Source organism: Rhipicephalus sanguineus, chromosome 5, assembly GCF_013339695.2.
Source record: "Rhipicephalus sanguineus isolate Rsan-2018 chromosome 5, BIME_Rsan_1.4, whole genome shotgun sequence".
Lineage (NCBI taxonomy): Eukaryota > Metazoa > Arthropoda > Arachnida > Ixodida > Ixodidae > Rhipicephalus > Rhipicephalus sanguineus.
In genome coordinates, this window is record NC_051180.1 from 16,092,412 (window position 1) to 16,117,045 (window position 24,634).

The following is a 24,634-nucleotide window of genomic DNA, read 5'->3' on the forward strand; positions in this document are numbered from 1 at the left end:
TACTTCTGTAATTGTTTCGCTTTTCTCAAGTTTATATTTGGGCTGCAGTCGATTAATGGTTAAGCCTCACTTTATCCTTGAAGAAAAGAAGACTACGCCAGCATCATCCGGTACGCAGGTAAAGAAGTCGAGCGCTGGAAGAAAGCTAAGGTGTACATGGCAGACGCACTCAATCATTGAGACTTGGCGTGCAGAACAAGGCGGTGTGCTATGCCATTTCTATGCAGTAAACACACACGTTGAACCAGCTTTAGTCAATCTTGGAATCTACTTGTGCGACCGGGCTTTACAAGATCGGAGTTCAGTGTTGCCGCATCGGCAAAGTGGCCGTCAGGTTGCCAATCTGCCAATCTATCGGTCGTATTTTGTAAATCTGGAGGCCCAATGAACAATTTTCTTGTTAATTTACTCGCAAATTACTTTGGAGTTCCAGTGATGGCACCGGCTGTCTAGAAAATAAACTGAGGGCTGAGTTAGTAGTTGCTGTTGAAAAAACAAACAAATATGGAATAAATATAAAGGAAACAAGTTTAACAATTTAGTCGCTTGGAATATTTCAATACTAAATCGTGGGTGGAGGTGAAATTGTCCGTCTAAAGGTAACCGAGCAAAAGCTCCTCATGGAAGGACTACAGGAATTGTTAGTTCCAGGTAAAGCTTGCAAAAATAATTTCAGGCTGTTTTTCTCGTAATAGTGAAGCGGTAGAAAAGCAATAAAAGAAGTAATGTATTATTGCCTCTTCGTTGCACAGTATTCACGCAAAAAGTAGTGTACCAGACAATCACTGTGTTGGTAGGAACAAAGGATGAAGTATAAGGCATAATTTGGTTAAAAGAGATGCCGATACATAGGAAAAGCATTTAATATAGCATTAGATAATGCTTGCTTACTTACAAATCTCCGGAAGGTTGTAACCACAAGCCACGTCTTGGCATTTCCAACTTACAACACGTGATAACCGCGGTGCGTTAAAACCCAAAGGAACACACCTTCTTGGAAATATCCAGCTTACAAATATGAAAGTACTGATACCTTAGGTACAAAACTCTCGTTTCAAATAAATGTAAAGTTGGCACGCATATTAATATCATTTTTAGGACGAGAAACAATACCTAATTGGGTGTTGCATTTCTCCTTCAATGCAACACCACATTTTTCATTACCTCATCTCTTCTTACCATCGCCTTACCTGGCAAGTATTTTACTTACTTCAGTATTACAGCCGTTGTCTCAAAGGTGCACCCCATGATAATTTTGTTTTCAAAGCAACAACGCAGTCAACCTGCGAATGCGATTACAAATCGCATTCTTGCGTAGATCTCTTTTCCCAACCAGAGTGGCATGCAGGTGGCTACACGCGCGCCGGCGGTATTATTTGCATTCCAATACGAAGCTTTCTATCGCTCTCTTCCCCATCATCATTCACAATAATGCGCTCGCTTACCTAGTAAACAGAGATTGACATTTTCGGCACGTTGCTTCTTGCACTGACGTCCCCTATAAAAACTGAAAAGAAAAATAAACAAATTAATTCGCGCCCAAAACCCTCGACGAGAACCGAATGAAAATTTCCCTTTGCAAGCTAATGCTCGCCGATGGCTCACGGGACATTCCAAGTCAACGACTCATATTCCATCTGCAAATCCTGTATGGCTGCTCCTGCTATGCTAGACGCTACATGTATATGCAAGAAAAATAAAATACGCACTTCGATGCTAATCAATGTAAGAGATCAGCGCATACCGCCACTTCTTGAAATTGCGCCTCCTTTGAGAGATCAGTCGGCTCGCAAACAGAACCACGGGCAACGCTTAGTCGACGACTCATGGCTGGGGTACGTAGTGCTACTGTAATGTACTTATATGCATATGCGATATTCCATTGTAACAACGTTTTAAAAGGAACAGTCCTGCCTTATACCCTCGTATAAAGCACACCATCGTGAGCATTTCCCTCGCTTAAGTGATAGTTTTTTTTTTTTATGCTTCACATTGTAATACTTTGGAGATTCTTTGAGGTTGGGTAGATAATTCGCTATCATGTCACTTGCTTTGCAGTTTTTCTTCGGCGTGAAGTTATGTTCGTGATGCGTGTACGAAAAGTCATGTACTACGATTCCAGTACTGTAGAATACTAAATAACCGTCCAAAAGAAGAGTTTGCCTTAAAGCGGAGAAATTACGCACGCGTGATTGCGCATCAACGAGGACGTGCGTTATACATGCTGTCCTTCCAAAGGCTGTACTAACAAAATGGCAAGTGAAGTGATGCACGTATTGTACTCTTTGCTACGCTGGCTCAATATATGCTACGTTACACGTTTTGCTACGTTGGCTCACTACTTACCAAGTGCTAAAGCGAAACATTACCGCCGTCTATGTAATAAGGTGAACCTGATGCGTAAGGTAATATCATTCCTATACGTTGCTCTCGTCTTTTTCAGAACGTGAGTTTTCTCCTACTACCAGTCATTTATGGCATAGCTGTAGCAGGTGTCTACGCAGCAAAACAACATAAGGTCATCTCCACCACGAGTGGGCTTGTCCGAGGAACGACTATTCATACGACAGCTGGTCCTGCGCGAGCATTCTTGGGAATCCCGTACGCGGAGCCACCTATACGCGATCTTCGCTTCCGAAAACCTCTGTCGAAGAAGCGTTGGAAAGGAGTACTCAACGCCATATCGACACCGCCGCTCTGTGTTCAACTCCCCGTGCACTTGAGCGCTTACTTTACCATCAGGTCTAGCGATGCTACTTCCGAAGACTGTCTCTTCTTGAACGTCATAGCTCCCATACAAAAGAAACCGCGCCTCAAGCCTGTGATTGTGTACATCCACGGGGGCGCGTTCTCACACGGAGGGATTTCTCTGAAGATATTCGATGTCTCTGAACTTGCTGTGAGGGGGGACGTGGTTGTAGTAACTGTGGCTTACAGACTCGGCCCTTTTGGTTTTTTGTACATGGACATCGAAGAAGCTCCCGGCAATATGGGACTGAACGACCAGTTACTCGCACTGCGCTGGGTCAAAGCGAATGCGCGGGTGTTTTGCGGAAATCCCGAAGCAATTACGCTTATGGGCCAGAGCTCTGGCTCCATGTCCGTCGGTTTGCACTTGATGTGGCGGCAAAGCAAGGGTCTCTTTCGGCGCGCCATTATGCAGAGCGGAAGTCCTTTGTCTCCCGTGGCAATAAGTACAAAAGCCGAGGCGGCTCACCGGGCGATGCTGCTCACGAGTCACCTAGGATGCGACCGGGACGGTTCCCGAAAGCTCGCTCGGGCTGAGTCCGTCCGCTGCCTTCGGTCGAAATCACCGGCTGCCATATTAAAGGCCACCAGTGAATTCAACTCTAAAGGGCTCGACGACTTCTTTCCTGTCATTGAGACCTCACTCGCTGCTCTGGAAGCATCACTTCGGCGCAATGAACTGAACGCTCGGGAACTGCTGGTTGGCGTCTCCGAAGGAGAGGGTGACTTATTAGTTCAGAATATTCTCAATACCATCCTTGGCGACGATGACATATCAGGTATCCGAAAGATAAGTATGGTGTCACTAGCAAGGTCGCTGTTGGCATCGAGATGGAGTGTCGACGTCGATCCAATAATCGAGAAGTACTTCGGTGACATCGCTGCCTCGGACGGCCAGGGAGCACTATATGCGACCTCAGATATAATAACCCAGGTCGAATTCTCGTGTCCGATGATCAACTTTGCAAAGGCGTTTGTGCGTCCGGGCAACATCGCATACATGTACGAACTGTCGCAGCGACCTTCATTCACTGACTCGCCGAAATGGGTACGCCCTACGCACAGTGACGACATCGCCTTCAGCTTGGGCTCCACGTTTACGTTGGGAGTAAATGCCACTGAGGCCGACGTCCGGGCAACCGAGAACTTCATACGCATCGTGTCCACATTCAGCCATACAGGGTGAGTTGAAGTAGCTCCGCTACTTCCCGAATTAAAGATATGACAGAGCTTAGTTCTGAGCCTAAAGCGCGCGGCGAGTACACGCTGCAAAACGCAAGAAGGCCTTTAGGGAAAGCAGTATCAAAATCCTTTCTTATTTGGCTTAACTAGAGGATTGGAAAATCACTGGCTGCGGCGGTTTAGTATAGTTGTATACGGTCCTGCAGCTAAGCATGAGGTAGCAGGTTCGATTCCAGCGAGCGTTTTGATGCGCGTAAGATGACGAAACTAGTATTGTACTTAGTTTTCAGGTACGTTGAAAAACCCCCGGGGCCGGAATAATGTAACGAGCTGATTCCAACGGCATTTTTCCTTTCATGCGCTTCGTCAAGGGTCCTAGCACAGTCCCAGCCACGTTATCCCCGGTATGATCACTAAAGCAGAAAAAAAAAGTTAAATCGAGTATAAACTCTACCAAGCCAGGGTTCCAAAGTGATTTAGGAACCCATCCCTATATATGGCAACTTTCTAGACGCAGCGTTGCTGTCGAACCTTCAGTCTCATGAAAAAACCACTGCATGAAAAAAAAAAAAACTTCAAGGACGCTTGAGGTTCGCCTTCAAGAGTAGAACGCGATAGCTTAATCGGACCCCGTTCGCATCGCCGTCCCAATCGCCAGCCTGGCCTCGCTTCTTCGTGGGCACCTAAAACATGCCGCAAGGAAAGGAACGTCTGAGCACCTTTAAATTGGTCCTTTTCAAACTATCCTAGAATGCCTACTGCAAGTACAGACGCGAAGTGCCCACTACGACATAATTCTTCCTCTTGCGAGTTTGAGTGGTGCCCACTACGCGTCCGTAAGGCAACACGCGCAATTGCGCAGCTGCACACGTTGTGGGTGATGTTGATAATGATAATTAATTATGCCTGTGTGCTTTGCAACTGCGCTCCTTGCACTACAAAACAACATATAGTGTTTTTTACCCAACCAATTTCTAGCACGTGTGGATGGCTTTGTGGTAGAACACCTGCTTGCCAGGCAAAATATCTGGGTTTGATTTCCACTGGAACCGAAAACGTTTGTTTTATTATTTCTTTATTTGCATCTATTTGAAATTTTCGCTCACAGACAACGCTGATTTTTCGCTCACAAATAACGACGCCGACGCCGACACCGAAATTTCTGCAAAACGGGCTTTTTAATGCTATCGCGTTGATAACCGTAGGCATGTTTTCCTGAATGGGCCGCATACATCTGCCAACCGCCGGCTGTACTTCGATAAGAGCGGGGGGAGCGTAAGAACGCTAGTGTACCTAGAATTACGTGCTTATTAAAGGGTAGCCATGGGAGAGTGGGGTGGTGGTTTAAGTCCCCCCCTCCCCTGAAAAAAATTCTGGATACGCCTCTGCTCAGGCTGTTAAGAAATGGACATTTTTCAGGTCCGAACAGCGCCTCCATTAGAGATCGCGAAATCGAAACTGGGGTCCGTGGCCTCCGAAGTTGTCTGCCACGCGCCGGTAGACGATCTCGGGAGCCCGGTATTTCTCGGAATTGCAAACCTACGACGTGAGGTGCCGCTCAGTTCTCTCCTGTCTTAGGGTGCCTTGATGCGCGTTTTGGGCGCACACATCGAGGCACACTATCCTGTCTCCGCGCTGTGACCCCCAAAAGAATGGCGCGCGTCACGTCACGGCCGCTGTGCATGCGCAGAGTATACACTCCTCAAAAATGTCCATTCCACTGTGTCCGCTTAAACGGAGCGAGGCTAGCTACCACAGTAGCATCATCATCATTACCACTACCCATAATTTAATCATCACAAAATTGGGCTTACTTATATTTATGTACGTTAGCTTGTATGCTAAACCACAAGCATTCGGGTGAAGGAAAGGAGATGGCTTCTAAGGGCTCGTTTTTCTTTGTTAGACACAATATTAATGAGAACTAACATACAATAATGTCAAGGAAAGTATAAGAGATGTCATTTTGTAATAATTGGGATATAAATGTGAAGAAAGTAAAGTGGACGAAAAGATAACTTGCCGCCGGCAGGGACCGAGGGCACATCACTCGTAGTTTAAATGCACATATATACCCTATAAAGTGGACGGGGGGATGACCGCCGCCGTAGCTCAGTGGTAGAGCATCAAACATTTAGGTAAGACATTCAAGGTTACTAGCGATAAGAAAAGCCTATTGGACCTCAAATACAGAGGTACAATATCAGGATACCAGTTAAGAGATGTGCAAGTTCGATGTCCTTCAACTATTAATATTGTGGTAGAAGAGATAGTACAGAGCATTCAAAGGCTCATCTTTTTTAAACAATTGCAACGGCGAACATGCTAAGTCATGTTCAGCCTTTACTTGTGTGATGTATACGGACGTACGCTCTGTCAACAAAATGCATGACCAGGATTTGGCGACATATGCACGTACCGCCATCTCCTGTCGGTGACTGCGGTGGCCTGCCGTAACTGAATGGGAAATAGGCAAAAAAAATTTCTATCTGACGAAAAAAGTTAGTTGTCAAAGTCGACTCCCGGTTCTTTACACTAGAGACATTTGAACATTGTGTTAAAATTACAGTGTCGCACCACAACCCGCCTGGCTTCCCAAAGTGTTTAAAATTTTACAATAGGGCCCGATGTGTTTCTAATGGGCGGTGTTCAATTGTCCTGACAAGCCACACGCTTTGTAGTGCAATACTGCAACTTTACGAAAACGTTCCAGTAGGTCTCTACTGTATAGATCCCCGAGTCGTTTTTGATAGCTTGCTTTTTTCAAGAGATATTATTTTTTTTCGCCCATTTCCCATTCAGTTATGGCAGAACGCCGTTGCTACCGCCAAGCGATGGCGCCACGCACAAAAGTCCCCAAATCCTAGGAATGTGCATACTTTCAGTGGTTTATAGTGAAGAATGTGATCACTGTCCCTCCTTTGATAGTCACTAATAAAGCTGGCTTGGGTTAAGACAGTATTTGCAATCTGCTCGTTCATTGATTGCTCGGTTCACTGATCTTACTTTTCTGAAAACATTTTTTTTGCATGTTGTGTTTCAGCGTTCCTAAAGTGTTAGATGGGGTGCGCTGGCCGAAGTTTGGCAGTGATCAAGAATACCTGCGCCTAAGCGAATCCGGAAGCGTCGTCAAGAAGCATCTCCTTAAGTCGGAATGCGCCTACTGGAAGAAGCATCTACAGTTTAACTGAAAGCATTGTCAAAACGCACTAATACCGTTACCTCGCATGTCGCACTCTACCTTGGAATGTATACGAGCTTCAGCAACGTTGCAAAACTTGAAGTGCACCTGCCTCACTTGCTATTTGAAGTACTGCTGCGCTTTCTTTCACGCTCCCTCCCCCCGGTGGGGGTGCAAAATTCAACACCTGTGTAGGGTGTACTTCGACTTCGGTGCACAATAATGAACCCCAGGTTGTGGAAATTGATTCCAAGTCCGCCACACGGCGTGCCTCCTAATTATATAATTGTTTTGGCACGTAAATACCACGAATGCATTTCTTTATTTTGCATTAAATTCCCGAAAATACGGGCTCTGCTGCTGAAACTAATTCATTATTTTGTGTCGTTTCCTTTTCAATCATGCTTCGAAATCACCACACTAGAGAGAGAGAAATAACTTTATTGGGTCCAGCGGTTTGGGGATCCCTACCACACTAGAAGAAGGAATGGAAATTACCCTGAGAGTAGCCTAGCATGTCAAAGAACGGGGAAATTTACTTCATATGACGGCCTACAAGGTGACGAACGGGTACGATATTTGCTACCATTCAAACAAGTTTCGGGTTATCACTATATACACTAGATCCAAGCTCTGTTCATAGGAGACCCTCGCAATAACATGGCATCGGATGTCTTGTGACCATGATGTTTTACTTCTATTACCACCAATCAACTGACATCTCTTAGAAGTGAATGCCACCGGCTATTCTGACCATCCATTGGTGAGTGTCATGACGCCGTGATTTGCACAGGCGGCACCGTTCAGGGCGCTGGAGGGAGTGTCTCCTTAGCATTTAGCACAGAGACTTGTGAAGACGGGGACAAGTTCTTTTGCGCAAATGCCATTCACAAAGTCACGTGCTCCAGTTTCTCTTTAGTCAACTGGAAACATCATTCTCAAATAGTAGTTGCCACACGACAATTATATTAAAAGAAGTGTCGTTTGTCTTCAGTCAAGAACACCTGCATCATGGTCTTATTTTATTATAAGTGCATTTTTTAGCGTCATGTGGTTGGTGCGGCTCTACGGTTGGTGCCAGCATATTTAGCAGTTTTGCTACAGCTCTATAACGTTGTGGTCCGTCCGCTTTTCGCTATGCTCGTTTATCGGCTTCTTGCAGCTTACAATGGCCGCGCTTTCATCAGGTCAACTATATCTTGGAAAGAAAGCTTGCAACCACTTCTCTATGATTCACAGCGCAACGCTACTCGGTTTCGCTACCTCTAGCGTGAAAGGAAAATAGAAGAAGCACGAAATGACAAGTTTCTCTTGACTATATATATTCTTTGACGCTCAGGCCATAGCCTAATCACCTGTGTCCGGGCTTGAACATAAGGTGACGATGAATGAAGCCTCATGTCACGGAATATTCAAAGCTTCTCGGAGGCGGCGAAGTTAAGAAATTAAATGACGCTGCTTTTTCGGAACTTTCCGCATTGTTTCAACCTACACCACACAGCTAATTGGGGCCACGCCGCAAGAAAGTGAAAAAAAAATTAAAAAAAAAACGAAAAGTACGTTCGCACAGATTCACGTTTGGATTCTTACCGATGCAGTCATCAAACTCGGTAAGGACACCTATACTGTATACTGTATATTACTCATATATAAAAAATTTGCTCTTTCCTTTATATACCCACTTCTGTAACTGCTGCCAAAAGGTACCCGACAAACAAATCAAATAAATAAATTTCTCTTTCCAGCACTGGTTCTTCGTGTGTAGACTGACTGATCATCTTGGAATGATCAATCAGTCAGTGCGCTGTTGCAAGTGCTTAATTGTATATCCACGCAATTTACAGGGTCCATAGCCGCACGTTACTCCCGGATCCATCAAATGCCATAAAAATAAAAATGAAAGGACTGCACGAAGCAGTGTTCAAAATTATCCCTCCGCCTTCGCCAACCCCTTCGATATCCGCGTCTAGAAAAAGGCTCCATACACTTGCATGGGTCACTTGTGCTAGTGAATCCAAGAGCAAGTACCTTTATCTAGTCTCATATAGAGTCACTGTATATGCTACCTTTAGATAGCAGAGTAGCGCATAGGTCCGGCTAGCAACCACAGCTATGCGGTGAAGTCGCACTTCGTTTTTGCAGGCGACATGCCAACCGTGTCGCCGATTAACCTGTCTGGCGTGTCGAAGACCGGCGATAAACATTGGCTGTCGATGGCTAGTGTTAATTCAGTTCGCTGCAGCGGCGGCGTCGAGAAATAAAAAAATTGGCCCAAGCGGCAGCTTCACCGCAATGCATGGTTGCTAGCGGCGTTGGAAGACAGATGCGCAGCTCTGCTACCTAAAGGTAGCATATACAGTAATTCTAGTCTCATAGAATGATTCCCCACTTTATTTGTTATTACTGGATGTTCCGTGCTCTTCGGCTATCATTATTTCTGAGCCCTACATGCTAGTGTTGTTCTTACACGGCAGAAAATATTCTGCCACCTAGTGGGGAAAACGTCTAAACGGCAACCAAGACTCCTTCGAAAGCGCCGATAGATGGCAGCACGCTTGTCGTGTCGGCGCAATTGGTCAATTTTTTCCCTTCTTCCTCGGCATTTTTTATTAAAGGGGCTGCTTCTAGCATAATATGCACAGGGTCAGTTAACAAAGTCAGTTATTAATGTGAAAGAACAAAACATTATAAGACTGAAGGTAAAATCTGCTTTCCGAATCTCGCTGCTAATATTGTGTACTAGAGTTACAGTGACGCTTAGGCGCCACGCGTGGTATCCTAACCACGCGTGTACCACACTTATGCACTCGCGCGCGTGTGTTTAATACATACAACGGGGTAAACTAGAATTCTGACTTCGCCAATGAATAATATAGCAAAAGCTTCCTACATTATTAATTCCATACTAATTTTAAGTAATACGGCCTGCCATTATACGTAAGGGACGCAAATCGCAGTTTATCTAGCTACCTTAGCAACCTTTCTCCAGTTGTTCAAATTGAAGGCGACCTTTCATGTGCTAAGTGCATTACACCCAGGGCTTAAAGTCAGGGGGAGGGGGCTCCTCCAATTTTTAAGGAGGGGCTCCCCCCCCCCCCCCTCGAGAGGTCAACTGTAGCACTGCGGCAGCCATTTGACAACCTCTGGAGTTGAATTTCTGGTAGTCTTTTTTTTTTTTTGCAGTAGAGCTTTGTGCAGAGGAACTACAGCTCTCCAATTTTTTAAATAATGGTTTAGTCGCAATTATTCGGTTGATGGGGCATCAGCAAAAAAGAAAAAAAACACGCAAAGAAAAAAACAGGTGTCGTCGTACTGCTGGATGCGCACGGTCGTCTGCACAACTAGCATGCACATAACGAAAGAAATAACGCACACTGTATACACTCTTTCTCGTGCATTCTAGTTGTGCAGACGACCCTGTAGCACAATGTGTCAACGATACCGTAATCTGCTGCCCGGCGTACATACTTCCCATTGGGCCCGCCAAGCGAGCTCACAATGTAAAGCGAATTCATTACTCGTCGCCTTTACATCAAGGCGACAAGACTTTTGGGCATTCACGAGCCGCTGACGTAAATCTCGCATCTTGACGCCTCCTGTGACGAGTGTCAGGTGCAGGGGCGTAGCCAGAAATTTTTTTTTTTTTCGAGGGGGGTGCTTCAACCATACTTTATGTATGTTCGTGCGTGCGTTTGTATGTGCGCGTGTATATACGCAATCAAAACTGAAAAATTTCGGGGGGGGGGGGGGGGGAACCCCCGACCCCCCCCCCCCCCCCCCCCTGGCTACGCCCCTGGTCAGGTGCAAGGACGACCACGTGCGTTGCGGCGAAGTGGCAACAGAAAGACATGCAGGGTGCGTTCTGAGAGTCAAATTAAAAAATTGTTTTCTTCCTTAAAGGGACACTAAAGGCAAATAACAATGCATGTCAGAGTGAAAGCTCAATGTATGACAACGTCTAAAATGGCAATATTATCAACAGCAGTGCCCTACTTACCGAGAAATTAAGCTAAATGTATCACACGATGAGTGCCACGAGCGGCACATATTCAAAATGATCCCGATGACGTATGAGAGTCTGCCTACAATTAATCACTAGTGATCAAACTAGCAGCAATAAAAAAAGAACCTTCCGTGGATCAAGAGACGTAATAAAATGCCGTTTGTTCGTTTCTGTTTGATCCATGGAAAAAAGAACCTCTTTGGCGTTGCCATAGGGTACGGCGCGCGTGGTTCAAAGCTTCCGTTTTCACCGAACTGCGCTTCGCCTGGCGACCTGCTTCGCTCACGCGGTCGCGTCTCAGTGGTAGTTTCGGTATCGCGTACAGCCGCGTGTGTTTTGCGCGCTCGTGAAAGTCGCTCTGACAGAAAGTTCGACAAAATGCCGCATGCATGTCATGTTGCCGGATGCCCGAATGGCGCACGCCGCCAGTGCACGCCGCCGCGCAGTAAAGACGGGCAACGTTGGGCACGGCAGCAGTGACGTGTGAAAGACCGATTTCAGGCGGGTGATTTGAAGTGCGCTAACGCGATGCGGACCACTAAAACGTGATTTTATTTCAAACTAAGCACTTCCTTGGCATAAAATTGGCACTACGAGGTTTCTGGACCGGTATTTCAACAATCACCGTCGACTTAATATCTGCCTTTAGTGTCCCTTTAAAACAAAAAATGATTTGATTAGACTTTCTTCATCACTTAGCAATGAAGTCTTCAATCAAACGCCGTATCATGAGGATTTTTACTTGGACCGCATCAGTACTAAATATACGGTCAAATATGCAACAAATCGCACATTTTCTCTGATTTCACAATTCTTTTCGCGAAGATTTGAAGTCTATTTCACCGCTAAGCATTTTTGTACGAAAAAGCACTTTCCTGAAAACCACACCAATATTAAGATCCCTTCGGGAGAGTTTGAGTTAGCTTAAGAAAAAATCGCGAGCTTTGAAGATTTTCGTTGTTTTTGAAGATACGTAGCTGGCAGCTAAACAAAAAATTTCGGAATTGTTAAATAGCACAAATAAACAGAACCTATGTAGTAGCGCAAGCTCTGTTTCGAAGCTCAACACGCAAAAATAGATATATACATTTTTTATATTAGGCACAGTTTAACAAAAGCCAGCGAACTTTGAGGGGGCGCCACGGTCTTGAAAATTTTTTTCGAGCAAAACTGTTTTGCCACAATACTCCATTGCGTATAGGAAAAAAGTATAAATTTTAGTCTGTCAACCCCCTTCCCCATCCCTACACAGAGTAGCATGCCAGCGGTTATATACTGACGCCGGCAAAAATCTCTGTTTTTCCAATAAAGAGTCTCTCTCTCTCTCTCTATAAATTTTATCAGCAAAATCTGCGATGTGAGAGCGCCACGTTTTGGGCACTTGGCATGGAATGACCCGTGTGTGTGTGTGTGTGTGTGTGTGTGTGTGTGTGTGTGTGTGTGTGTGTGTGTGTGTGTGTGTGTGTGTGTGTGTGTGTGTGTGTGTGTGTGTGTGTGTGTGTGTGTGTGTGTGTGTGTGTGTGTGTGTGTGTGTGTGTGTGTGTGTGTGTTATTCCGAGAATGCCGGATCACTTCTCCCGCCTCTTCACTCCAGTTGACAGCCACACTCGGGGAAACGAAGGTGCCGCTATGTCTGGCGCCTCACCACTCGTGATGGGAAAATCAACAGCGGCGTTCGCCCTGTCAACGAGGCAGTCGGTCCTACATTTCCTTTGGTTGAACAACACGACGTAGGAATAGAGGTGAGTGTCACCCACGCAAAGGAGCCTAAACCAATTTCGTTTGTTGTTTAAAAGGGGATCACATCATCTTGTGCTGCAAGTTTGTCGCCAAGTGACGTGTTACAAAAGCTACTATTTGCAAGTTGTGTTTTACACAATAACGGCAAAAAACTTGGTTCCTTACCATGCCTGTTTGCAACTGTGGTTTTGTTGTGAGCCTTCATTATGTCTGTGTAAATTAGTTATTGTGTAGGCTTTGTAAACTCGTACTGCAATTCCGTTTTCTCATCGTGATATCACGTTCTGTTTTTCAGATACAATTTTTCATCGCTGCTCACGCTGAACAGGAGCGACATCATAGCAAGTCACAAGTCTGATGCTTCCAGCCGCCGCCACTTTTCGATTTATTCCTAATCATAAGGAATAAATATGGAAACATGATGCCTATTTCTGCAGTTTATTTTGCACCATATGACACAATGCACATCACTGTCACACATTTTAGTTGGCTATACTTAATTGGAAATCACAGACCATCTTTTCGTGCTTTCTAGATTACTCTGCTGGAAAAGTGTGTTGTTTTGACGAGTTTAATTAAAATAATGCTAAAACTGAACTATTCTTTTTTAGCAGTCTCTGGGCACAACGGCAAGTATTATTGGACTTGCTTAAAATGAATACTTCACTATTTCCAACAGTAGTCGCACAAAAGTAGAGAATGGGTCAATTCAGTAACGTTAAAATAGTTGTGGAGTCGCTTGACGCTTCGGTGTGTGTCCATTTGACCCCCGTAGTAGTGTTACCAGCAAGAGTCGTGTGACTCCCTCATAAGTGGTAATGTGATCCTTCAGGATAAGAGTCCTTCCACTCTTCCTAGAGGTTCATTGAAGCCATAGCGCTGATAAGACAGGGACCACAGAAAGAGGACGGGACGTGTGCTTCCTAGAGGGTCAGAGTACTCTCCTAGAGCGCGCCGACTCTTACCCACCAAGAGAGTCCCCGTGACTCGTTAAAGAGAGTCGTATACATGGCAAATCAAAACTCTCCGAAAAGAATCACCTATACTCTTTTTTTTTAGAGTGTACTCCCCTCTTTGTCGTTTCATGTCGGCCCCACTCAACATTTCGGTGTTGCAACCGCGTTTCTCCGCTTCACTACTCTTTCATGGCGTTTCTCGAAATTATACCAAGCGCAGCGCTTACGCGTCATTTAGATAAGTGCCAAAGAAACTTCTGCGTTAAACTTTAATAGCGAGCTGTTTGAGCTCGAGGTTCACTACGAGGTATTATCATCATGAACCACCATGCATAACTAGGCCGGCGCGCGCTCTCTTCGTCCTCTTCTTCAGCTTCTGCTTCGCTCCCCGAACACGTGCGCCCGGCGCGCGCTCTCCCGCTGCGTCGATTTTTCCGGCGCGGTATGCACTAACTCGGATGGGCGAAAGAACGAGTACAGAGCGAGATAAAGAAAGAGATAGAGAATTGTAATTTGATATTGTGGACGCAATAAAAAGGGTTTGCAGTGGACGCTAAAGCTTGAAAGTAAATATTTTCGAAAAGAGATGAGCGGGCTGCTTCACGGAATGTGGCAGCGATTGGCAGCTAGACGTGCCGCGAGCACATTGTCACCTCTTTCCTTCTTCTCGCCTGTCCTATTGAAACCGCACTCTTCTGCATTGCTACATATCCCACCAATGATGATACCCGTTAATGTTTGGGCATCCTGCGGAATGTCTGTTACTTTCAACAGTGATGATGTGACCACACTTACAACCTATCGTATCGAAAATACACACTGCTTATCTTAATTGATCCACCTGAAAAAGCAAATATGTCATACTGCTGTTTAAGCTGAGGTACTGTTCATTGTATGGTTGGTGTCTGCATTGATGGTACAAAGATGGAAGAAGCAAGTGAAAAGCTGACATACTTTCTTTTACCACTGTGCTCTATTATAGCCATTGGTGCAACCCAGTAGTTAATAATATGTTTTCATCACTTACAAGAAGAAAAACATCCTGCCAGCTCCACTCCATGAAATCTGTCGAAACAGCGAAGCTTGCACCCGTCAATGCATTAAGCTGGGCTAGTCGGTATTGATTGTATGCTAGCGGTTGTCCTGTCTCCTTCTATGTCGCCCTTTGTGCGTGTTCACTAGCAATATGGAAGTTGATGCAGCCTTCTTCAGGCTAATCTATGTCGGGCCGCTTCTTCCTCGGGAGTACGATAAGTCTTGGTCATTCTGGAAAAGCGAACTCCCGAAGAACGGACACCCTTCTCTACACTCCACCGAGCCCCTCACCTATGTACTTCTCGCGAAGAGCTAGGTTCACCCCTCTTGGCGTGCCTCTCATTGGTCGCCCTTTCCGCCGAGTCTCACCTTCGATCCTCTTGCGCGCCTGCCATTAGTTCCCCCTTTCCGCCAAGCCTCTCCCGGCCCGGCGCAGCCCTCCCCCGCCTTCCTACCAAGCCTCACTCTTGCCACACCGCAAGGCCACGTGACCAGCATTACACAGCCGGCGCCGGCGAAGAGTCGACTAAGCAAAGCTTCGCAGTTGAAAAAGTGCAGATGCCATATCAGAACACGAACGCCTTCTGATATGTCAGTATCGCTGCATGAAAAAACGAGAGCAAATTCCAAAATCATCTGTGCATTTTATTTCCTGTAGACCACAGAAGTTGCACATTGCATTCGAAATAAAGCAAACGAGAGAACAATGAATCACGTTACAAACAAGTCTGCAAAAAAATGTAGGTGAAGATAGCAGATCACAAGATGTCACAATGTCCCCAGCGAAGTGATTTTCCTGTGGGGCAGTTTGTAATGCTTTCTTCTTTATTGAGATCTTGCACTTCAGACGTTTTTCAAACAAAAAAAAAATGACAAGACGAAAGGAGGAGTAAAGAAAGAAATAGAAATGAAGATCATCTCTTCATGCCAAGACGAGAGCATAGAGACCTCTGGAAATAATTTACAAAGGCTTGCGCACAGTATTAAATGGGTAACGCATGAAAGATGCGTCAGCATGAAAGAAAAAAAGGCATGAAGTAGAAAGGTGAAACATGCCCGTTCATGCACTGCACTTCCAACATGGAATGTGCGGCACAAACATATAAAAAATTTTGCTTTGTATAAATATATGTAAATCTTCTTTGGAAGACAAACAAATTAAGGCACGGCTTCCACAACATTTGTGTATGACAAAATACTGGCGGCATACATTCTTAATACTTTTCGTACACTGCGCTTTGAAGAGAAGCATCTACGTTGTTTGAATCAAGTATAAATTACTGCAGGGGAGAAATAATTGGTTTCAACATGTGTTATATATGGAAACACCATTTATAAAGTAAAAAAAAAAACATTGTAGATGCTCGTCATTCACTGTAAGATACAGTCATAGGGGAGTCGTTCACATCACATGAACAACACGGAATCATCGTCAATAGCAAATGCACATCCACTATTTCTCTGCGCAGTTCATCTGCACTCAGAAAAATGCACAATTCTTATATATTTTCTGTCCTAAAGTCATCTTATGTATATTTATTCCTCACGTCTTATAAATGCCGCAAAACGTATCAAGCTATGCTGCTAATAAAATACATTGATGAAGTAAAAATTTGATGCTTATAATATACATGTATTTATTTACAAGTTTAACCAAGTTGCAACATGACGTGCGGCATGACAATGTAAGAGGCAACTGCTGTCACCAACAGGCAGGTATTCAGGGTTATAAGCACAAGAAAACAAATGACAAAATGCTAATGTCATGTGCAACAAAACAGACAACTCCCAAGAGCAAACAGATGAGACAGTGAAATACTTTGGCTTTTTGCTGTATCTTCTTGCTTGGTATGCTTCAACAAGAAAAAAAAAGAAAAAAAAGCACTTCTTGTTTATGACTATAATAACAATTGTGTGACTAACACACAATAAAACAAAGATAAAAGATGAAAAAGGTACTTGGCAATGTTGAGCTTTACTAGTAGTTCTTGCTTACAATAAACATAATAAGCTTTCCTTTATGTCCTTCACACATGAAAGAATCACGTGCATGATGTCACATTTACCAGAGAGACACTGAGGAAATAAAAATGATGGCTTATTGAAGAAAGTGACTGCTGTAACGTCTTGTACTGAACTCTTGGCTGTTTTCAGCTAACCATTTGCAAGGAAATCTAATCTAAAGGTCATTCCAGTTAACAAAATAATGTCATTCACTGTATAGGCTATGGGTTCTGGGATGACAGCTGCCACAGCGAATCAGGAATGTTGCCAGATTCAGTTTTTCACTTTAATAAACTGCCATGCTAAATAAAAGAAACAGCTTAATGCCAGAAAGAACTTCGACTTCCCAAAGTGCAGCCCACCCTTTATACACCTCACTCTGAATTATTTAAAGCCACATATATGCACAAAATTTTCTCATCTGGGTAGGGAACTATAGCCAGAAGTATTGCGCATACACGACACGAAGCACTTTAAGCAAATAAAGGTATACAATTGAAGAACAGTATATGTCGTAAAGATTTGACTTCGCAGAACATTGGGAATATCTCTCCCTCTGGGTGCGTTGATCGCAGGAAGTCACTGTAATTTCACTCAACAGCATTCATTGCATAGTACACCCCTGTGATGCATTGATGAAATGTGAAGTGCTAAGACAATTTCCTTGAAAAAGTTTAACATTTCAGCAATAGGGTCAACATTTAACACATATAAACAAAAATACAAGACTTACTGAAGTTGACAGCCGGCAAGTGCCTTCTGCCTGCCTCAAATGGGCAGAAGGAAGGTTTGATGGAAGTATGAATTGCTTGAGCAACGCTAAGGCTTCAACTCCACATGAGACAAAGGTAACCTCGATATTGCAGGCGGCGGGATACGACAACCGCCAGCGATTTTTATGCTTCAATATGTCTAAGAAAAGGCTCCTTAAAACACTTTTGCATCACTAAAATGTTTGTGCTTTCATGAAGAGTCTCTTGTCTCATAGCACACGTCAGTACACGACACACACGCACACTGGTTGAGCAGGAATCTGTCCAGTGAGTCTAGGCTGTTGAACTTGCATCACCAACACCTCTGATGATGAACTCAGATTACGTGAAAGTCACTAAAACAAACAAAATCCAGCGTGAAAGCTGATTGGCTTAGTCTTCATCTTTTTCTCTGGCTTCAGCTCGACCATAGCGTGCAGTTCTTCAGGCGTGTAGCCCAACAACGTCTGCAGGATCGCACACGAAGCGATACACATAGCGCTTTCCGGCAGTCTTGTGGATGATGTTTTTGTCATAGTAGTAGCGCAGGCCTCGGCTGAGCTTCTCATAGTTCATTTTGGGCTTGTTTTTTCTGACGCCCCAACGCCGGGCCACTTCATCCGGGTCAGTCAACTTGAACTCCCAGCCATCGCCCGTCCAGCTGATGAACCCCTGGCAGGACTTGTCAGTGAGAAGCTCAAGTAGGAACTGCCAAAGCTGGATTGGTCCACTTCCTGCGATATAATGGAAAGAATAAAAACGAGATAAGTATCTTCATTCAGTTGTGTGACCAACTTATTAGGCAAGAAAGTGTTTATGTGGGGGGAATCCTGTTCTATATTTAAAATTATTTGTCACAAAACTGGCTGCCTTGCCATGCTAACATGTGCCAGCATAGAATTATCTAAGAGACACCACTTTAGGACATTCCAGCATGAAGTAAGCCGCAGTTGTTTCACATCTTAAGTTAGTTCCATCTTGTTCAAAATTTTCATCATAAAAATGAGTTCCTTACATCTTCAATCCTGCAATAGCTTTTGTTCTGTAGCATTTATGAGGCAACTCTCATGCAAATCAGAGCACTATTGTGCGGTATAAATCAAGCCTGTCTATTATTACACCAACACAAGCAATTATTAGTGTTTGCAAGAGAAAAAACAGGGGATCTGTTCAAGCCACCTCCACATGTGACTGAAGCATGCACTGAAACCACAGCAACACGCCAACTGGGAGCACTGAAAGTTGCAGCCATGCTGTTGTTGCTGCCATAGTAGTGGGACGTTACAACAAAATGAGCTGCAAACCTGCGTGCACACCTTTATTTATGGGATCAATACAACTAAGATTACCTTCTTCAGCTGACATTTCAATTATGGTGAGTTCTAGTGAAAGAAATAAGTAGCAATTAAGAATTAAGTGCGTACAAGCAGCACAATGATTCAGAAAGATACTAGTGCATATTGTGTTTAGGTAACAAGCTATGTATTATTTTTTACCAAATATTTTTTAATCCTGAGAAACCACAGATATTAAATGGAAATAACAGATTCGTGATTCCTGCATGGTGAAATAGCTTGGTCATATACTATCAACTAGGTCCATCTCACGTTAGTAAATATTTCCACTATTTTACTAACAGTCCTCATAATCTCACGATGCTGACAAGATAATCTTGCATTTGTTTCCCGCACACTTAAAAGAGGCCCTGCAACACTTTTCGAGTATGATCAGAAAACTGCCGTTTGGTAGTCGAGGCTCCCGAGAACACGCGTGCCAAACATTATAGCGCAGCACGCGGCCTGAAATTTGCAATTAATTCTCAAAGTCAGCTAAAAATCGCTCCCACTTCTCTCGCCAAATGATGCTACATACTCAAAATATCTGCGTCATATACTCAAGTTCCAAGCCATCGGGTGATCTGAGCAGTTTAAGCTGAGTAGTTACCGTGGTTGCCGCGGGATGCCGCCACGTGCCCGCGCGCTCGCTCGCGATCACACTTTTGCGCTACGTGATCAGTTATGCATTACCAACATACCCAACTTCATACGCATGTCAGCCGCGCCTTCGAAGAAAAAAAAAGAAAAGAAAGTGCTCAAGGCTATGACGTCCGCTGACGAAGAGCCGCATCTTCTTGCCCCCTTGTCACCCCCCTCCCTGCGTAGCTTTCAGTGCGCTCGCTGGTACGAGAGGAGAGAGAAAGCGCTTGAAGTGTGACAAATACCTTTAACTCCGCTCCCACTTGACGGATTCTAAAAAATTTTTGCGGCATGTGATTCGTGAAGCGTCACGCGCTGATAGAAAGACTATTCCATTATAACTCATAGAAGTGTTGCAGGGCCCCTTGAAATTTATCATGAATAGCTCTGAAAATTTAATTCAAGTGAACGGCACAAAAATTTTGGTAATCAATAATTAGAACTTCATGACACGGCGTGAGTTAGAACGACGGTAGAAGTGACTCAGCCTGCTGCTAGATTGCTGCCCAGCCAGATATCCGAAAGTCCGTGAATGTGCTATGACAAAGGTTTGGTGACGTTTTTAAGCCATAAATTTTCTAATAGTGCCAGTACACTATCTGCGAAATCATCCTGGGATTCACAGCATTCTGAGTCACTTCGATACCATTCTGTTTACTGTGGAAGCGGGAAGCAAAAAGGAGAATTTACAAGCACGAATTGCGAAGGCAACAACAAAAAGTGAAAAATGCTTTGAAAAGCACAGCCAAGAGCGAAGCTCATCCATGTAGCATTCCATTTACAGCTAAAGCCATGCACAAAAGCAACAGGCCTTTAAACAATGCAGTAAACAAAATGCAAAGCTGTAAAGTTGGCTCATGCCTAAGTGAGAATATATAATACCCGTTATATTATTTGTTACACAATCTGCGCACATAGGGGAAAGCCTGAAAGCATTTATGCCACTGAAAAAAAATGAAAGTACATGAGCTAAAGCAATAATAAGTCATTTAATGAACAATCTTATTTAACATAATTAAAGTATATTATTCCTCACCAGAGAGGGACTACACTTAACCTCATATTTATGTACATGCACATGGTTTTCAACAAAGTGAATTTACTTTAATCCTCTACATTTTAATTGGTGCATAAGTCTTTATTCGCTGAGAATTTTACTGTCCCTTTATGTGCAAATTGACATGGTTAGGGGCACATGAGCCACATTGATGTGCCATTTTACAAAGCAGATCCCAAGGTAAGTTTCTAACATAACACCCATAAGAAGTTCTGTCGAGTTAAACTCTGTCATATTGTCTTTCTAAAAACTACAAAATTTTATTGCAAGAGAAAAATGACTTCTCTTTAATATACAATGACCACAGAGCAATAAGTTTGCGCATTATTTCTGGGGCATTGCCCTGCATAGGTAGTTGCAAATATCAGCAGCCTGCAAGTAGCCCACAATATTTACCAAATATGTTGAGGGTTATGTTCAGTGGCGTTAATAATTTGCCAGAGAGGCATTTCCCGGATAAGTGCCTAAATTGCAGTCTGACCGACAAGTACAGCGCGCCTATTTTTCAATTATTATTACCCCCAAAACCGTTTAAGTAAGCGTGGGATATTAGTCATAGAGTTGCAACATGGATGAGTTTCCCTTGCCCAATATGCAGAACAATTAGACAAATTGAATGGCATAGGCTAATCGAATACGGTGAAAAAGATATAGGCAGAAACACCGCCTAACTGTATCGCTTCCACGGGCAAGCAGAACGGTGAGGGTTAGTCCAAGGACACACCAGAATAACCTGCTAAAACGGCCGCTTGGATGACAGGCTTGCTGTCGCCGCCGGCGCCGAGGTGCGATCGCTGCAACGCACCAGGGCTCAGGTGGGCCAGAGGACCGTCGCCGCGAAGCGCGTGCAAAGGTCCAAATGACGACGGGTGGTGGTGGTGGTGTGACGGTGGCACGCCGCCGTTGGCTGCGGCTGCGGCCGCGGCTGCAGCTGCCACGCCATTCTGGTGGGCCGCGGCGGCCGCTGCCCAGTGGTCGGCAGCGCTTTGGACCGCCGTGGGCACCGTCTGAAGGGTGGCTCGTAGTGATGCGCGCCCGGGTAGCGCTCGGGGAGGCCCATGTCGTGGTGAGAATACCTCGCTGCATTCGGGGAAAGGAAACGCGGGAGACATTAGGAACCGAACATTAGTGGAAGAAACGAAAGCTGCCCTTGGCAACTGGAATAACAAAAATGCCGAGTCAAAGGACACTGAGTTAGTTATTTATATGCGTGAAAAAAAGAAAAAAAAAGACATAGGCTAACATATATGTCTGGCACGTTGCTTTCTTTTCCCGGCATGTTTAGCTCATATTTTGATTGCGAGTTAAAACATCTCAAAATTTGCTAAGTTGGGCCATCGGTTACATCAGAATTCGATGAAGGCTTTTTATAGCAATTTACTGGTGCTGTGCACATCTCACTATACCGGAAGGACCGAGCACGGGAAAAATCAGCGCGCCTTTCACTGTTACCTCCCTTCTCGCGTACCAATATACAGCTCACGCTAAGACTGACGTCTCTAAAACTGGATAATTGTAATTTACCTATACACCTTGACCTCCTTCTTTAGCGTTGGTTTTATTTAAAAATCGAAAAGGAGGGCGCAAGGCGTAAATTAGCGGCACAAAGGCAACTGACACAGGAAAGAAAGATAAAGATAAGCGCTTGTCTTTGTCTCCACTTCTTGCATCAGTTTTCCTTTGTTGCGCTAATTCACCTCTTACATTACGCAAAACCAAGTAGACCATTAGTTAATTTTTCTACAGGCGTGTGCTAGTGACGCTGAACAACTAAATACTACTGGCAGAAGGGAGCTATCGGAGTCATATATTCCTTGTCGATTACGATACGTCGCTCTTGAAGACGGCGACATGTAAGTCAATGTTACCCATGCACTCGAAGTTGTTGGTCTGTTCGCCACCACAAAGACGTTGCGCCAATGAAATAGCGGTAATACTTACGCCTCGAGAACTCCTTGCTGGTCGCGTATGCGGGCTGGAACTTTGATTCGTGCACGACGGCGGACGTGGAAGGGTAGAACTCCGGACTCGAGTCCAAGTAGGGTGGGTGCGACTGCGGCGTTTCGAGCCCGTACTCCTGGGACTCGTCATAGGAGTTGTGGCCACCGAGCGCCATCTCCTCCTGGTTCATGTCGTTCAACGTATGAAGGCTCTCGCTTATGTGGTTGTAGCCTCCTGGACAAATGGAAAAGAACATTGTTTTTGGCGGACTACTCCATGCACGTATGATTTGTACAGATGAACTGTTTGTACGAAACAGAGCTCCGCACTTCACTGAAGTTTCGAAGAGGGGGACAGCCATGTGTGAATACGTGAAATGACCGAGACAAACAAGCAGAACCAAGGGCTCTATTTCTGTAATGTAGTATTGCACAATAAAGTCATATGTAGAAAGCTTAGGGGATGTAAACGCTTTCTTTTATAACCATACTGTCAGCTTAGTGTATGCGAAGAAAACTTCCGACTCATGCTATATTTTAAACTATAGTATACGTCTGGCTATGCGGCTCAGTGCTATGCGGCTATGTGCTATGCGGCTCAGTAAAACAGAACTCGCGTATAGAACGCTTTCGAGCGTTTCTACTTTAGATAACAGCTCTACTGTAAAAATTAACAGCAAAATGGGGAGGCTGCATGCGATGAAAAGTGCCAGAAAAGTAGCACAAAGAGTGCCGCCGTAAGCAGCGCCCTCAAGCGACCGCGCTCTGCATCGACCTCATGGCGAACAGGCGGTCACGCATGCACTCAATTAATGTCCGTGCTCTTTCAGACAGCGTGGTGGTCCTTCGAGGGAAACCGAAATTGCGTGGCCAGCGTGGTGAAGCAAGTTGACAGTAGGCGGAGGCAAACGGAGGAGGTCCCGCCTCCACTGCCTGTCCTGAGTAGTGACTGCCAGCAACGACCAGCTACAGTCCTCGCAGCTGCTAAAACCCCAGCTCAGCAATTCGGCTGCAGTGCTTCAAAGGGACCACGCAATTTCGCAACCGACGTTCTTTTCTCGGAGACGTAAAGCGCGCCCCTCGGTCGGGTGCGGCGACGCAGGGGCCCGGAGAAAAGCGGTCCCCGTCAGAACACGCTCCGCTGCCACTGACCACGAGCTCGTTCGCTACCGGTCAGTGCGCAAGGGCACGGCTTCTTGCTTGCGCGACACACATTGGGCAACTGACTCCAATCAATGGCAAAGCGCTGAACCCCGCGTGGCACTCGGATGCACACAAGACAAACCCTCCCTTTTCTGGAACAGTGTGCGAGTCAACCCTTGGAACGGCCCTCGCGACGTTTTTCTGAAAACCCAACTGTAAGCACCGCAGCTTACGCTCCGAAATTTTAATATGAGACGTTACCGCTAATTCGTGTCCACCGCATGGTTGGAAACAATGAACGGCCACACGTACCAACATTTCATTTCATTGACACGTACGGTGAAACATAACTGCCGCGAAAGAAAAAAAAAAGAAAAAAAGAACGTCGCAAGGACCTAATTAGCTATATAGTGTGCACATAAACCTTCCGACACCAATGCTACTACACATAACCCCTCTTATGGCTGTTCTCTTGGGGTTTTTTTTTCGCACTCTGTATCGTGATCTAGAATGAAATTGAATGCATCATAATTGTCCACATTGAAGCGTTCGTTTTCCTGATTGGACCGTGGTGGCGGCAAAAGCCCACGAATTCCTGCAATGAAAGAGCCACCGACCTCAGGGAGAGGAAAGGGAACCTTTGTCTCATCCCCACTCTAATTCACAATGAAACGTTTATTTTTCGATATTTTTCTATTTAGCCTCACGTGAAGCAAGCTTTAAAGACGAGCGAGAGAATGACAGAAAGGCGCGCATCCGCTGAAATCGCGGCACATATGTCGACATGCCGCGAGCACCTCGACATGCCCGCATCTGAATTGGCCGCAAGCACGAGTGCGCCGCCAGAATTCGAAGAAATCGGCTCTACGGCAGCGACCACGAAGGTTCTCATAGCGAGAGGAGTCAGAAGAAGAAGA

At 44.9% G+C, this 24,634-nt stretch overlaps 2 protein-coding genes across 2 annotated transcripts in view; one reads left to right on the forward strand and one right to left on the reverse strand.

The window, feature by feature from the left end:
• The first annotated feature begins 1,826 nt into the window (after positions 1 to 1,826).
• Positions 1,827 to 7,416, forward strand: LOC119393373 (acetylcholinesterase). The gene is made up of 3 exons (XM_037660349.2): positions 1,827 to 1,835; positions 2,444 to 3,930; positions 6,974 to 7,416. The coding sequence occupies exons 1-3, from the start codon at positions 1,827 to 1,829 to the stop codon at positions 7,119 to 7,121; spliced, it is 1,644 nt and encodes a 547-aa protein (XP_037516277.1). The 3' UTR covers positions 7,122 to 7,416.
• An 8,053-nt stretch (positions 7,417 to 15,469) lies between these two features.
• Positions 15,470 to 24,634, reverse strand: part of LOC119393283 (protein c-ets-1-A-like) — a 191,830-nt gene continuing 182,665 nt past the window's right edge. The window contains 5 exon segments of the mRNA XM_037660217.2: positions 15,470 to 18,074; positions 18,076 to 18,335; positions 21,359 to 21,643; positions 21,646 to 21,714; positions 22,576 to 22,809. Of these exon segments, the coding sequence (XP_037516145.1) occupies positions 17,958 to 18,074; positions 18,076 to 18,335; positions 21,359 to 21,643; positions 21,646 to 21,714; positions 22,576 to 22,809 (965 nt within the window). The 3' untranslated portion in view covers positions 15,470 to 17,957.